Raw genomic sequence first — 12,555 nt, forward strand, 5'->3', positions numbered from 1 at the left:
ATTACTGTCTCAGCCTCCTTGCTGACCTCTCTGCCTCCTCTTTCTCCCCATTCTGGTTCATACTTCACTCTGCTGCCCAGATTATTTTTCTACAAAAACTTTCAGACCATGTTTCCCCACTCCTCAAGAACCTCCAATGGTTGCCTGTCCACCTCCACATCGAGCAGAGCCTCCTCACCATCGGCTTTAAAGCACTCCATCACCTTGCTCCCTCCTATCTCACCTCGCTACTCTCCTACTACAACCCAGCCCGCACACTTCACTCCTTGAATGCCCACCTTCTCACTGTCCCTCGACCTCCTCTATCTAGCCTCTGACCTCTCACCCTCATCCTGCCTCTGGCCTGGTAAGCCCTCCCTCTTCATATCTGACAGACATTTACTCTCCCCCCACCTTCGAAGCCTTATTGATGGCAAGCCTCCTCTGAGAGACTTCCCTAAGCCCTTCCTTCCTCTTCTCACTCCCTTATGCACCACCTCGACTTGCTCTCTTTATTCATCCCCCTCCCAGCCCCACAGCACTTATGTCCATATCTGTAATTTTATTTATTTATATTAATGTCTGTCTCCCCCTTAAGACTCTAAGCTCATTGTGGGCAGGGAATGTGTCTGTTATACTGTTGTATTGTACTCTCCCCAGTGCTTAGTACAGTGCTCTGTACACAGTAAGCGCTCAGTAAATACAATGGACTGACTCATTGACTAGAATGGAGATTTGCAAATTGTGATCTTCTTTTCGCCGTCAGCTGTCAAGTACCCGCAGAAACAGATTTTTGGTTGGGAAGGCGCATGCACGACAAGCCTCAGAGTCTGCCCAATTGCTCTGGGCTGCTCCCCTGGGCTCCTCCACCAATCTGTCTGGACTCGGGATGGATGTGGGGTTCCACGGGGTGGCGGCGGGTGAAAGGAAGAGCTGGGGTGGACTGGGTGCTGTAATGCCATCCACCAGATGGCTTTGAGGATATTCAGATTCTTTTATTTTTCTAAGGTATAATAGTGTTTGTTGAATGCCTACTGTGTGCAAATTACCACACACTTGATGAGGACAGGAAATGCACCTTTTAACTCTATCTACACTCCCAAATGTTTAGTTCAATTCAGTCATATTTATTGAGCGTTTACTGTGTGCAAAGCACTGTACTATTTGGGAGAGGACAATATAACAATAAACAGACCCATTCCCTGCCCATAAGGAGCTTAGAGGGCTTTACAGTAGGTGCTCGGTAAATGCAATCAACTCGAAAATGGGGAAAGAGGAGTCTTCGGTATCCCAAAGTTACCAAACAAAAGAAATCAATTTTAGGCATCTGGGTATAAAATAAATAGAAGATAATGTTTCCCTTGACCCTCTAGGAGAAAGGCTCTGTGTCACCTCAAGGTAGACATGAGTTGACGTGGCTTAGTGGAAAGAGCACGGACTTGGCAGTCAGAGGGCATGGGTTCTAATCCTAGCTCCACCACTTGTCTGCTTTGTAAACTTGGGCAAGCCATTTAACTTCCCTGTGCCTCAGTGACCTCATATGTAAAATGGGAATTAAGACTGTGAGCTCCACGTGGGACAGCCTGATTATCTTGGATTTACCCCAGCACTTCAAACAGTGCTTGGCACATAATAAGTGCGTAACAAATACCGTAGTTGTTGTTATTATGCTCACCACATCAACCACCAGGATGGTCAAGAAACGCCAACCGTCATCATGGGGCCCACATTATTGGACAGCCGTTACATAGGCCGCACAGTGTCCGTTAGGCACGTGGGAGACGGTCAGCACCCAGGATTTGCTGGCTATGATTTAATAACGATTTGCCATTTGTATTGATTAGCCCCTTGTCTGTAGTTCAGGTGAGCCTGAGAGCCAGTTAGAAGGGTAGTGTGCAGCGGAGAGGGAGGGCCTGTCGTGACTCTCCTGGAGGTCTGCAACATTCAGTAACCATGACAACCCCAAAAGACTTGAGGGAGGAAGAGAAGGAGGGAGAATCTGGGTCCCTCGTGGGGACCGACACAGACCACAACCCCTGGGCAGTGCTGCCCGCCAAGGAAAGGAGCGAGCGTGCCAGCACGGTGTGGAGGGTGGAGTGGGATGGCCACCGTGGAGATTAGCAGGCAAATGATATTCCAGAGGGCGAAGCAGGAGGCGGTTAAGGTCGGGCAACAGGTGGGGAAACATGACCGGGCTGGTGGGCGAGGCAGAGTTGCCCCGGTGAGCTACCGGGTATAATGGAGCAGAGGAACTAGGAGAAGCGGCTGGCTGTCCCTGTGCCAGAGAGAGACGTGGGCTGCGGTTATGGGAGCTGTTTAAACTACAAAGCGTTTCAGCTTTGATGTGATTAAAGCTCAGCTCTCAGGCTCTGCCTTCTCTGGCAGGCTGACGCCCAGTGCCGCCTTTGGGCGGAGAAGGGAAATGGATGGGGAACCACTGGATGAGGAGGTTCAAAGTAGAGATCTCCTGGTGAATCCCTCCCTGGGCCCAGAAGCTGTTGCTAAAGCCTTGCTGCCCGACTAAGGTCAGGGCACCCAGGCTGATAAACTGATTCGCACCGTGTTGCAGCATGGAGGCAAAAGAGTGTGCCTCATTCACTTCTGAACAGGCACTGGGCTGGAGACCAGGGGGTGCCATTTTCATACCCACCCAGGGCACAAACAAATGCCAGAGGGAACTGAGATGAATTGCCTAGCTTTTAACAAGCCCCAGACTTTTGGTCCCTGGTCAGGCCAGAGCCTTCATGGGCCTGGTTGGGGGGTGGGGGTGGGGGGCATCCAGGCCATGGAGGGCTGGGATTTCTGACCCATTGGGAGGGTCTACAAGGCCCCAAGCCTGAATTGGATCTCCCAGCATCACCCAGCCCTGCCCCAGGGGGATAGGATCCTGGCACCTTGGAATCCTTCCTCTCTCCTGGAGGACTGTGGGGCTACAGCTCTGAACCAGCTCAGAGGGTCAGACCCACACCCTGGGTTGGACCCCAGAAGGGACCAGGATGTACAGTGTCCAAGGGCCCCAGTGGCACATGCCAGGCTGGGCAGAGTCCCCACAAACTAGGATCTGACCATCTGAAGCTGGTCAGAGAGCCATTATGGACTTAGACCGAATCTCTGTCCCGCTGCCCCAGTAGCCCAGAATCCATGCCGACGCCAGGATCGTGCCCCACAGAAGGCATTCCAGATACTGCCACATAGGAGAAGAGGGCCTCAGTTGGAGTGTTGTGGTCAGAAAGCATCCACTGGCCTGTGGGTGTCTGAGAATGGAAAAGTGCAGGTGGGTAATGAATTGCTCTGCTGGAAGGAGTAATTTGCAAGGAGGAGACACCTATTATTCTTGGCAAACCAGGCAGGTGGAATACTGTTTCCACTGCAGAGGGGCTGGCTGCTCTGCTCGGGATGCAACTCCAAATTCATCGCCGTCGCGGGTCTCTGATCAGTTCTCGGCCCAGGTCATCTGGCCTCCATCCTGCTCGTGGTCAGTTTGAAATTCAAAAGAAGCATTTTGCCTCTCGCAGAAGAGCCCACTCTCTGGGAAAACTATCTCTGGGACATCTCTCTAGGCCTTTGGTTGTACCTCTTCACTTTTTCCGGCTCGTCTATGTAATTGTCTTACCCCAATTTATTATGGAAAATGCTAAGCAAAATGATCAAGTATTTACCAATATAATAATTACACCACCTGAATTCTCCATGTGGATCACATGTCTTAGACTGGGCAATAATAATAACATTTTGTTAATATTGCATAATAATAATGATATTGATAATAATAATGATATTTGTTAAGAGCTCACTCTGTGTCAAGGACTGTACTAGGTTTTGGGGTAGATATAAGATCATCAGGTCCTACCTAGAGCTCATTGTCTAAGTAAGAGGTAGGACAGGTATTGCGTCTCCATTTTACCATTGAGGAAACTGAGGGAACATGTTTGTTATATTGTTGTATTGTACTCTCCCAAGTGCTTAATATAGTGCCCTGCACACCATAAGTACTCAGTAAAGACAACTGACTGACAAAGAAGTTAAGTAACTTGCCCAACATCAGATAAGTGCCGAATCAGGATTAGAACCCAGGTCCTTTTGACTTCTGGGCCTCAGCTGTTTCCTCTAGTCCATGCTGTTTCCTGACTAACACTGTTCTGTGCCGCTTCACTGGGGTATGGTATCCTGGCATCCATCCATGTTCAGAGTGCTCAGCGCAACCATTACCGGGGTTAAATACCTCTCAGGAGAGCTTTCGATGTAGAGCGATGACAAACTCTCTTGACTTGAAAATCGGGGAGCGGTAATCTGCCAGCAAAGGGAAAGCTGGTGCCCAGAGGAGTGGTGATCCAAACATGATTTATTTGATCCAGGCTGGATGCATTTAATCCATCACTAGCCCTCAAAATAAATAATGATATCTCTGCAGATGGCGCTGGAGAAGGGTGAACTTGACCTTTTGACAGCCGCCGTAATTAGTCACTACAGTGCCTATGGGGGCTACAGAGACGTGCAGTCAGGGAGAGTGAATGAGTACAGATTGAGTGCCTTGCTGGGGTCTGACAACCTCTTAGCAGCTTCCTAATGACATCAAATATTCTGACATTCCCATGCAAGAAGAAGTCAGTTTTCAGCTCCCCCTCTTTGCACCCCTAACCCAATCCTCTCCTCTGCCCTCTGCAGCCTCCCCACCTCAGAATTCCCTCCGCCTCAAAGAAGAAGGCATGAGACACTTCTAGGACTCAGGACTAACCCATCCCAATGAAACAAGACCCAATGTGTTCCTCCAGGATTTTCCTTTCCCACAGCAACCGAAGGTGCCAAGCCCCCTGGGAAAACCGTTTTCCACAGAGTCCAGGATCAGCCCCAAAAACACTGTTCTGGGAAGGCTCCTGCCAACCAGAAAAAGCATAGGCTGGGCCCCACAGGGCAGCACTGGCTCAATCAATCAATCAATCAACCAAGTAATGGTATTTATTGAGCACTTGTGTGCAGAGCACTGTACTAAGTGCTTGGGAGAGTACACTTCAACAGAGTTTGTGGACATGATCTTATCCCAAAGGACCTTACAGGCTCCAGAAAGCTACGTCTCCCACCTTGGCAGGAAGGAGATGGACTTTGAGAGATAATTATGGTGTTCGTTAAGTGCTTACTGGGTACCGAGCACTGCACTGAGTACTGGGGTGGAGATAAAACAATCAGATTGGATCCAGTCCCAGAGGGAGGGAGACCAGATATCATGCCCATTTTACAGCTGATGAAACTGAGACCCAGAAAGATTAAGCACTTGCTCTAGGTGTCTAAGTAAGCCAAGGGTGGAGCTAGGACTAGAACTGGTTTTCCGGACTTCTGGGCTCACCCAGACACCCAGCCTCCCTGGGAATCCCAGGGAAACTGCAGATTCGCCTGCAGGCCTGGTCCTGCTGAGAAGGGAGGCAGTACCAGGAGGTGTTGTGGCCCCGATGCCTCGGTTTCTCCTCCGCAGCCTGATTCATTCAATCGTATTTATTGAGCACTTACTGTTTGCAGAGCACTGTACTAAGCGCTTGGGAAGTACAAGTTGGCGACATATAGAGACGGTCCCTCAGCGCCCTGTTGCTCTGCCACCCCTTGCAAAATTTCTTTTCTCCTTCAGCCCCCCACTGCCCCAGAGGGGAGCTTTGGGCAGCCCAGCCATGGCAGCAACTGTGGAGTTTCACTGTTGCCTGTTCAGGGGACCTGAAATTGCTCATGGGTCCAGGCGGAGGGCACCTGGTCTTCCTGCCCAATGGCACATCTGGAGGGTCTCCAGAGAGGACGGGAGGGAAGTGAGTTATTGTTCTGATAGCTGCCACACTACCCTCTTTGTAGGATGTGGGTTCTAATCCCAGATCTGCCACTTGTCTGCTGTGTGACCTTGGGCATGCCACTTCACTTCTCTGTGCCTCAGTTACCTCATCTGTAAAGAGTGGATTAAGATTGTGAGCCCCACGTGGGACAAACTGATGACCTTCTGTCTACTCCAGCGCTTAGACCAGTGCTTGGCATATAGTAAGCGCTTAACAAGTACCGTAATTATTATTATTATTTTTACCCTCACCATGCTGCATGTCCCAGTCAGGGGCCTAGGACTCTCAGCCCCGGTGCCAGCCTCCAGGCCCCAGTTTCAGCCCCCAGCCGGGCCTCAGCCCATCAGCCTCCGACCCAATCCAATCCCCAGCCCAGCCCTATCTGTCTGGTGAGGGCCATGGGGAGGGGTTGTCTCCGCAGAGGACTGCAATGGTGAGGGGAGGGACGGGGACTCCTCGGGGAGGGGGGAAGGAATGGTAGAAATAGGGGAAGGGGACCCTGTGTGTCCCCATCTTGGTTTAGGGGAAAGATAATGGGTTTGTAAATCAGAGGACCTGGATTCTAATTCTTGCTCTGCCACTTTGCTGTGTGACCTTGAGCAAGCCAGTTAACTTCTCTGTGCCTCAGTTCCCTCATCTGTAAAATGGGGATTATGTCAGTGAGCCCCACTTGGGACAACCTGATGACCTTGTATCTATGCCAGCGCTTAGAACAGTGCTTAGCATATAGTAAGCGCTTAGCAAATACTGCCACAATAATTATTACTCGTATCTTCTCCCGGGCTGGGAGCCCTCCAGCTGGGACCCCGACCCAAACCGGCCGGAGGTGGGGGCGGCGCCGACGAGGTTTTCTCCGCCTTCTTCTTTGCACTCCTGACACGCTCCCTTTGCTCTCCCCCGCCCCCACCACCACAACACTTATGTATATAAATGTCATTTTATTTATTTATACTGATGCCTGTTTACTTGTATTGATGTCCGTCGCCCCCCCCCCCCCGCCCCCGCCCCAGACTGTGAGCTCGTTGTGGACAGGGATTGTCTCTATTGCTGTGTTGTACTTTCCCAAGCGCTTAGTACAGTGCTCTGCCCACAGTAAGCACTCATTAAATACGATTGAATGAGTGAATAAATGGAGGGGAGGGAGTCTGTCTCCCTCCCCCACTCCCGCTCCAGACTGTAAGCCCGTCGTGGGCAGGGATTGTCTGTTTTTATTCATTCAATCGTATTTATTGAGGGCTTACTGTGTGCAGAGCACTGTACTAACGTTTGGAAAGTACAGTTCAGCAACAGAGACAGTCCCTACCCAACAACGGGCTCAGAGTCTAGAAGGGGGAGACAGACATCGAAACAAGTAAACAGGCATCAATATAAATGAATAGAATTAGAGCTATATACACATCATTCCTATAATGAATTGAATAATAAGTATGTACATATGTACACAAGTGCTATGGAGCCGGGAGGGGGGTAGAGCAGAGGGAGGGAGTCGGGGCGATGGGGTGGGGTGTACTTCCCAAGCGCTTAGTACAGTGCTCTGCACTCAGTAAGCGCTCACTAAATACGATTGAAGGAGTGAATAAATGGAGGGGAGGGGGGTCCGCTTCCCCCAGACTGTAAACCCGTCGTGGACAGGGGTTGTCTCTCTTTATTGCTGTAGCATACTGTCCCAAGCACTTAGCACAGTGCTGGGCACACAGTAAGCGCTCACTGAATACGATTGAATGAGTGAATAAATGGAGGGGAGGGGGTCCGTGTCCCCTCTCCCCCAGACTGTAAGCCCATCGTGGGCAGGGATTGTCTCTTGCTGTATCGTACCGTCCCAAGCGCTTAGCACAGTGCTGGACAGACAGTAAGCGCTCAGTAAATACGATGGAATGAGTGAATAAATGGAAGGGAGGGGGCCTGCCCTCCCGCCCCCCCCCCCCGAATTTAAACCCGTCGCGGGCAGGGATTGTTTCTCTCTATTGCTGTAGCGTACTGTCCGACGCGCTTAGCACAGTGCTGGGCACACATTAAGCGCTCACTAAATACGACTGAATGAGTGAATAAATGGAGGGGAGGGGGTCTGTGTCCCCTCTCCCCCAGACTGTAAGCCCATCGTGGGCAGGGATTGTCTCTCGCTGTATCGTACCGTCCCAAGCGCTTAGCACAGTGCTGGGCAGGCAGTAAGCGCTCAGTAAATACGATGGAATGAGTGAATAAATGGAGGGGAGGGGGTCTGCCCTTCCGCCTCCCCCCCCAGACTTTAAACTCGTCGCGGGCAGGGATTGTCTCTATTGCTGTAGCGTACTGTCCGAAGCGCTTAGCACAGTGCTGGGCACACATTAAGCGCTCACTAAATACGACTGAATGAGTGAATAAATGGAGGGGAGGGGGGTCTGTGTCCTCCCCCAGACTGTAAGCCCATCGTGGGCAGGGATTGTCTCTCTTGCTGTATCGTACCGTCCCCAGCGCTTAGCACAGTGCTGGGCAGACAGTAAGCGCTCAGTAAATGCGATGGAATGAATGAAAGGCCCCCTTTGTCTGAGCCCAGGCGGGGACGGCGCAGGTGCCCAAATCTGGAGGGGAGGGGAAGGGAGGAGAGGGAAGCCGGAGGGGAGGGGTCCTGGGTCTCCCCGGCCGCAGAGGGGAGTTTCCAGGAAGTGGCCATATTGGAATCATCGAGAGCTGCGGCATTCCAGGGGGAAGAGCGCGCCCGGGAGCCGGCCTCCTCCTCCTCCTCCTCGTCCTCCTCCTTCTCCTCCTTCTCCTTCCCCCGGCCCGGCGCCGCCCGCAGCCATGGCCTCCGCCGCCTCCGCCGACCTGGACCGCTTCTCGGTAAGCCGGGAGCCCCCCCGGGACACCTGGCAGGCCGCGGGGGCACAGCCCGGGGGGCACAGCCCGGGGCGGGCAGGGGGCGGCCGGGCCGGGGGTCCCACGTGCGAAAGGGGAGCGGCGCCGGGGGGCTCTTGGACCAGCCCGGAGCGCCCCATTCAGTCACTCATTCAGTCGTATTCATTGGGCGCCTGCTGTGTGCAGAGCACTGGACTAAGCGCTTGGGAAGTACAAGTCGGCAACGGACAGAGACAGTCCCTGCCCAACAACGGGCTCCCAGTCTAGAAGGGGGAGACAGACCACAAAACACCGTCCGCCCCCGACAACCCGTCCTTTGACACCCCCCGGCCCATCCCGTCCTCCGCAGGGCACCCAGCCCAGGACTAGCGCGGGGGCTCGGTGGGCACGGATGACCGGCCCGGTTGGCGGGCTCCAGCCAGAGCCACGATGACAGCCGGCCGGGCTCCCCCCTTGGCTTCCTGGCCGGGGAAGGGGCTTGGCCCTCCCCTCCAGGGTCACATCAGCGGAGAAAGGGTCCCCTCAGAGGTGCCAGCCGTAGGTCGAAGCGTCGGTGGGTGGGTGCCATCAACACATCGGAGCTTGGTTATTATTATTTTTCCCATCACCACATTTCACACCCCAGTCTGGGGCCTAGGACTCCCAGTCCCGGTGCCAGCAGCGAGCAAACAGTCGCCGGTGACCAGCTGCGCCCGGGCGGCTTCAACCCTGCCTGTGCCCTGACGCCGCCACCTCGGGGTCCCGGACGAGACTCTGCCGGTGTGGGGCCCGGGCCAATCCGTTCGGCGGGAGGGTTGCCCCGGGGGTGGTGGCGGCGGTAGTCTCTGTGTGAGTATGATGGGCCTGGAGGAAATCTGTCTGCTCAGGGCTGGCCCTAGAGGTTTGGGAGGAAGGGCTGGTTTAGGCAAGTCAACCCTCGCAGAGCCGAGGCCGGGTTTTCCAAACGTTCGGGGTGGGGTTCCCAAGGGCAAAGCTCTAGTGAATTTAAATTTAAATCCCGCAGAGCCCATCGGCATAAGTGAGGGGCAACAGTAGCATCCGCAGGGCCTCCCTGCTGCCACTTCTCTTGGCAGTGCAGGCGGGCAGGAGCAGAGCGGCCGTGCCCTGCGCTTCCCAGGCCCTGGTCCTGGGAGCAACCGCCCCCAGGGTTGGGCGGGGGAGCCCTGCGGACCCTTGAGACCTGGGTGTCCTTTGCTCAGCAGGAGGCCTGCCCAAGTTAAAATGCCAGGGCCTTCTCGGAAGCCCGATGGGGACACGGCCTTGCCCGGCGGGGCTGGGGCCAGCATGCCCTAGTTGTCGCGAGAGGACTTAATGACAGACCCGGCCCAGGGTGGCTTCCCCGCAGAGCCGGCCTCTAATAAGCCGCCCTCCCTCCATCCCCAGCCTCGTGCACGCCTTCCCCTCCGGATTGAGCCGTGCCACCTCCTTGCCAGAGCAGACGCTTACCTGTGAGTCAGCCGAACCCCAGCTTGACAGCCCGATAAGGTCCCCGGAAGCCAGGAGTGCAGAGAATTCAGGCCAGCAGGGTGGGTCGGACCACCTACCGGTCCTCGGGCTGCCCAGCCTCCAGCAGGCCTCCTGGCCCCTCTCCCTGCTGGCCAGCCCTTCTGATGGCTTATGCTCTTTCCCGAGAGAGAAACGGCTTTCTGTGACATGGGGCGGCTCCTCCTGACCTCTCCTACCCGGGTTCGCCTCCACCATCCTTGGTGGTAAAGGAGAATCTGTCATTGATTGCGGGGGAAGGGGGGAGGGAAGGGGGGTCAGGTGGACTGTCCACTTGAGGCTCGCTCCCAGCCCAGCTGGACCCATCCTGGTGTTCTGGAGCAGGATGAAGTTTGTTATGGGCAGGGACTATGTCTGCTAATTCTGTTGTACTCTCTCAAGAGCTTCGTATGGTGCTCTGCACACAGTAAGTGCTCAGGGATTCCCCAGACAAATTCTTGGAAGGGCCGTGCTTGTGCCCGCAAATGGAAGAGGCCTGCAGCCGCAGCTCTGGCACTTCTCCCAGGGAGCCCTCCAAGTGGAAGCCCCTGTGGGACCACCCAGTGGGGAATGTCTTCCCCCATACTTTCCCCAACAGGCCTAGGTAGAGAGTGCAGGGTAAAGCAGAGATGCCCAGAGTTGCAGGGCTGGGGGAGACCCCGAGGGAGTAGGAGTCAGGTAAAGATCAGTGAGTTTTGGAAGTAGGGAGGTAGATTTTCCCAGCACCCCCTGAGGATGGGCCATGGTCTGCCCAGTTCTGGTGCAAGTCCTGGGGTGCCCGACTGAGTGGGCTCGTGGGGACTCTGAAGAACCCCCTGTGCTCCCTGTGACGCGAGCCGGGGCAGGACTCAGAGGCGTTGCTGTGTTTCCTGCTCTCTCTCTCTCTCTTTTTTATGGTATTTGTCAAGTGCTTACTCCTGCGTCAGGTACTGTACTAAGCGCTGGGGTAGATACAAGTTAATCATGTTGGACATAGTCCATGTCCCACATGGGGCTCACAGTCTTAATCCCCATTTAACAGATGAGGTAACAGGCACAGAGAAGAGAAGTGACTTCCCCAAGGTCACACAGTAGGCTAATTAATGGTGGAGCCGGGATTAGAACCTGTGACCTTTTGACTCCCAGGCCCATGCTCTATCCATTATGCCATGCAACTGAGGCACAGAGAAGTGAAGGAATTCGCTTTCCCGGCACCCTCGTCATTCGGTGGCAAACTGCGGGGCAGCACGATCCCAGCTCAGCGTCAGTGACCAGGCGACTAGCCGGCGTGGCAAGGTGTGTTCGGGCACCTGGAGCAGAGCTGATGGAGAGGAGCAGGACTGGTTGGGGCATTACCCCCTCTGGGTGGCACAGATATTCTCCATAACTTTGGTGGTGAGCTGGAGCAGGGATTGTTATCCCCATTTGACAGATGAAGAAATGGAAGCATAGAGAGGTTAATTGACGTACCCAAGGTCACACAGCAATTTACTGACAAGTCCAGATCTGGTTCCCAAGCTGCCTGCCCCGTTAAGCGGAGCTTGATTTAACTGAACCACCCTGTAGGTAAATAGCTCAACTGCCTAGTAAGAACATAAGCAAGGCCATCCTAGGGGAGAGCAGTGGCCCAATCCGGCCCGGCTTTCTTCATCCCCCAGTGTCTTGAAGGGATACTCATAAGAACAGTGTGATAGTTGTCCTCCTGGAACTCCTCTGAAGCAGTGTGGCCAGGTGGAAAGAGCATGGACTTGGGAGTCAGAGGACCTGGGTTCTAAGCCCAGATCCACCACTTGTCTGCTGGGTGACCTTGGGAAAGGCTCTTAACTTCTCTGTGCCTCAGTTCCCTCATCTGCAGAATGGGGATTCATTTCCTGTTCTCCCTCCTACTTAGAATGTGAGCCCCCGCCACCATGTGGGACCTGATTATCTTGTAGTACAGGTAGTACGGTTCTTGGCACATAGTAAGTGCTCAACAAATACCACAATTATTATTATTTTCATTAGATTTGGACCCTCTAATCTCCCTGACTTTTCCTTCAAATAACTCACTTTGGACCTTCAGCCCACAAATGTATCTCACCCCTTCATGAACCTACTGATCCTTTCTTTTCACAGAATTTTTTGATGTCTTCAGTGAACAGGCATAGAGAACACTTTTATAAAATCTACTGTGCTGTTCTGAAGCCATCCACTTTGATTTTGAGACGACCCCCCCAAAACATGATATTTTAGAAAGGAAAACCTATTCATCCCACAACTCACTTTTCCCCATCCTTTTGTTGGCCTGTGACTCATCTCCCAACTCTGTAAGTCAGTCCTCCCTCTACCTTTCCCCAGGCTTAGTTTATCCCAGAAGTGCCAGGGCTCCATCAGCCAACCCTGCTCCCTTTGGGTATGGGGGAAACTGAGGTGGAGGGAAGTGATGGAGGGGAGGATTTGAGGAGCAGAAGGAGCTGTGAGGCCCATTCTCCTT

General features: G+C 53.6%; 1 protein-coding gene across 8 annotated transcripts in view; it reads left to right on the top strand.

Annotated features, from left to right (window-relative positions):
• Positions 1-8,452: 8,452 nt before the first annotated feature.
• Positions 8,453-12,555, top strand: part of SEPTIN8 (septin 8) — an 85,584-nt gene continuing 81,481 nt past the window's right edge. For 4 of the 8 annotated variants that reach the window (XM_038772727.1, XM_038772728.1, XM_038772730.1 and 1 more), the window contains exon 1: positions 8,455-8,606. In XM_038772727.1, coding sequence (XP_038628655.1) covers positions 8,568-8,606 — 39 coding nt within the window. In that variant the 5' untranslated portion in view covers positions 8,455-8,567. Of the gene's footprint in view, positions 8,607-12,555 lie in introns of all 8 variants that reach the window. The other 4 variants (XM_038772724.1, XM_038772726.1, XM_038772732.1 and 1 more) reach the window with 2 other exon arrangements.

This window comes from Tachyglossus aculeatus, chromosome X1 (assembly GCF_015852505.1).
Source record: "Tachyglossus aculeatus isolate mTacAcu1 chromosome X1, mTacAcu1.pri, whole genome shotgun sequence".
NCBI lineage: Eukaryota > Metazoa > Chordata > Mammalia > Monotremata > Tachyglossidae > Tachyglossus > Tachyglossus aculeatus.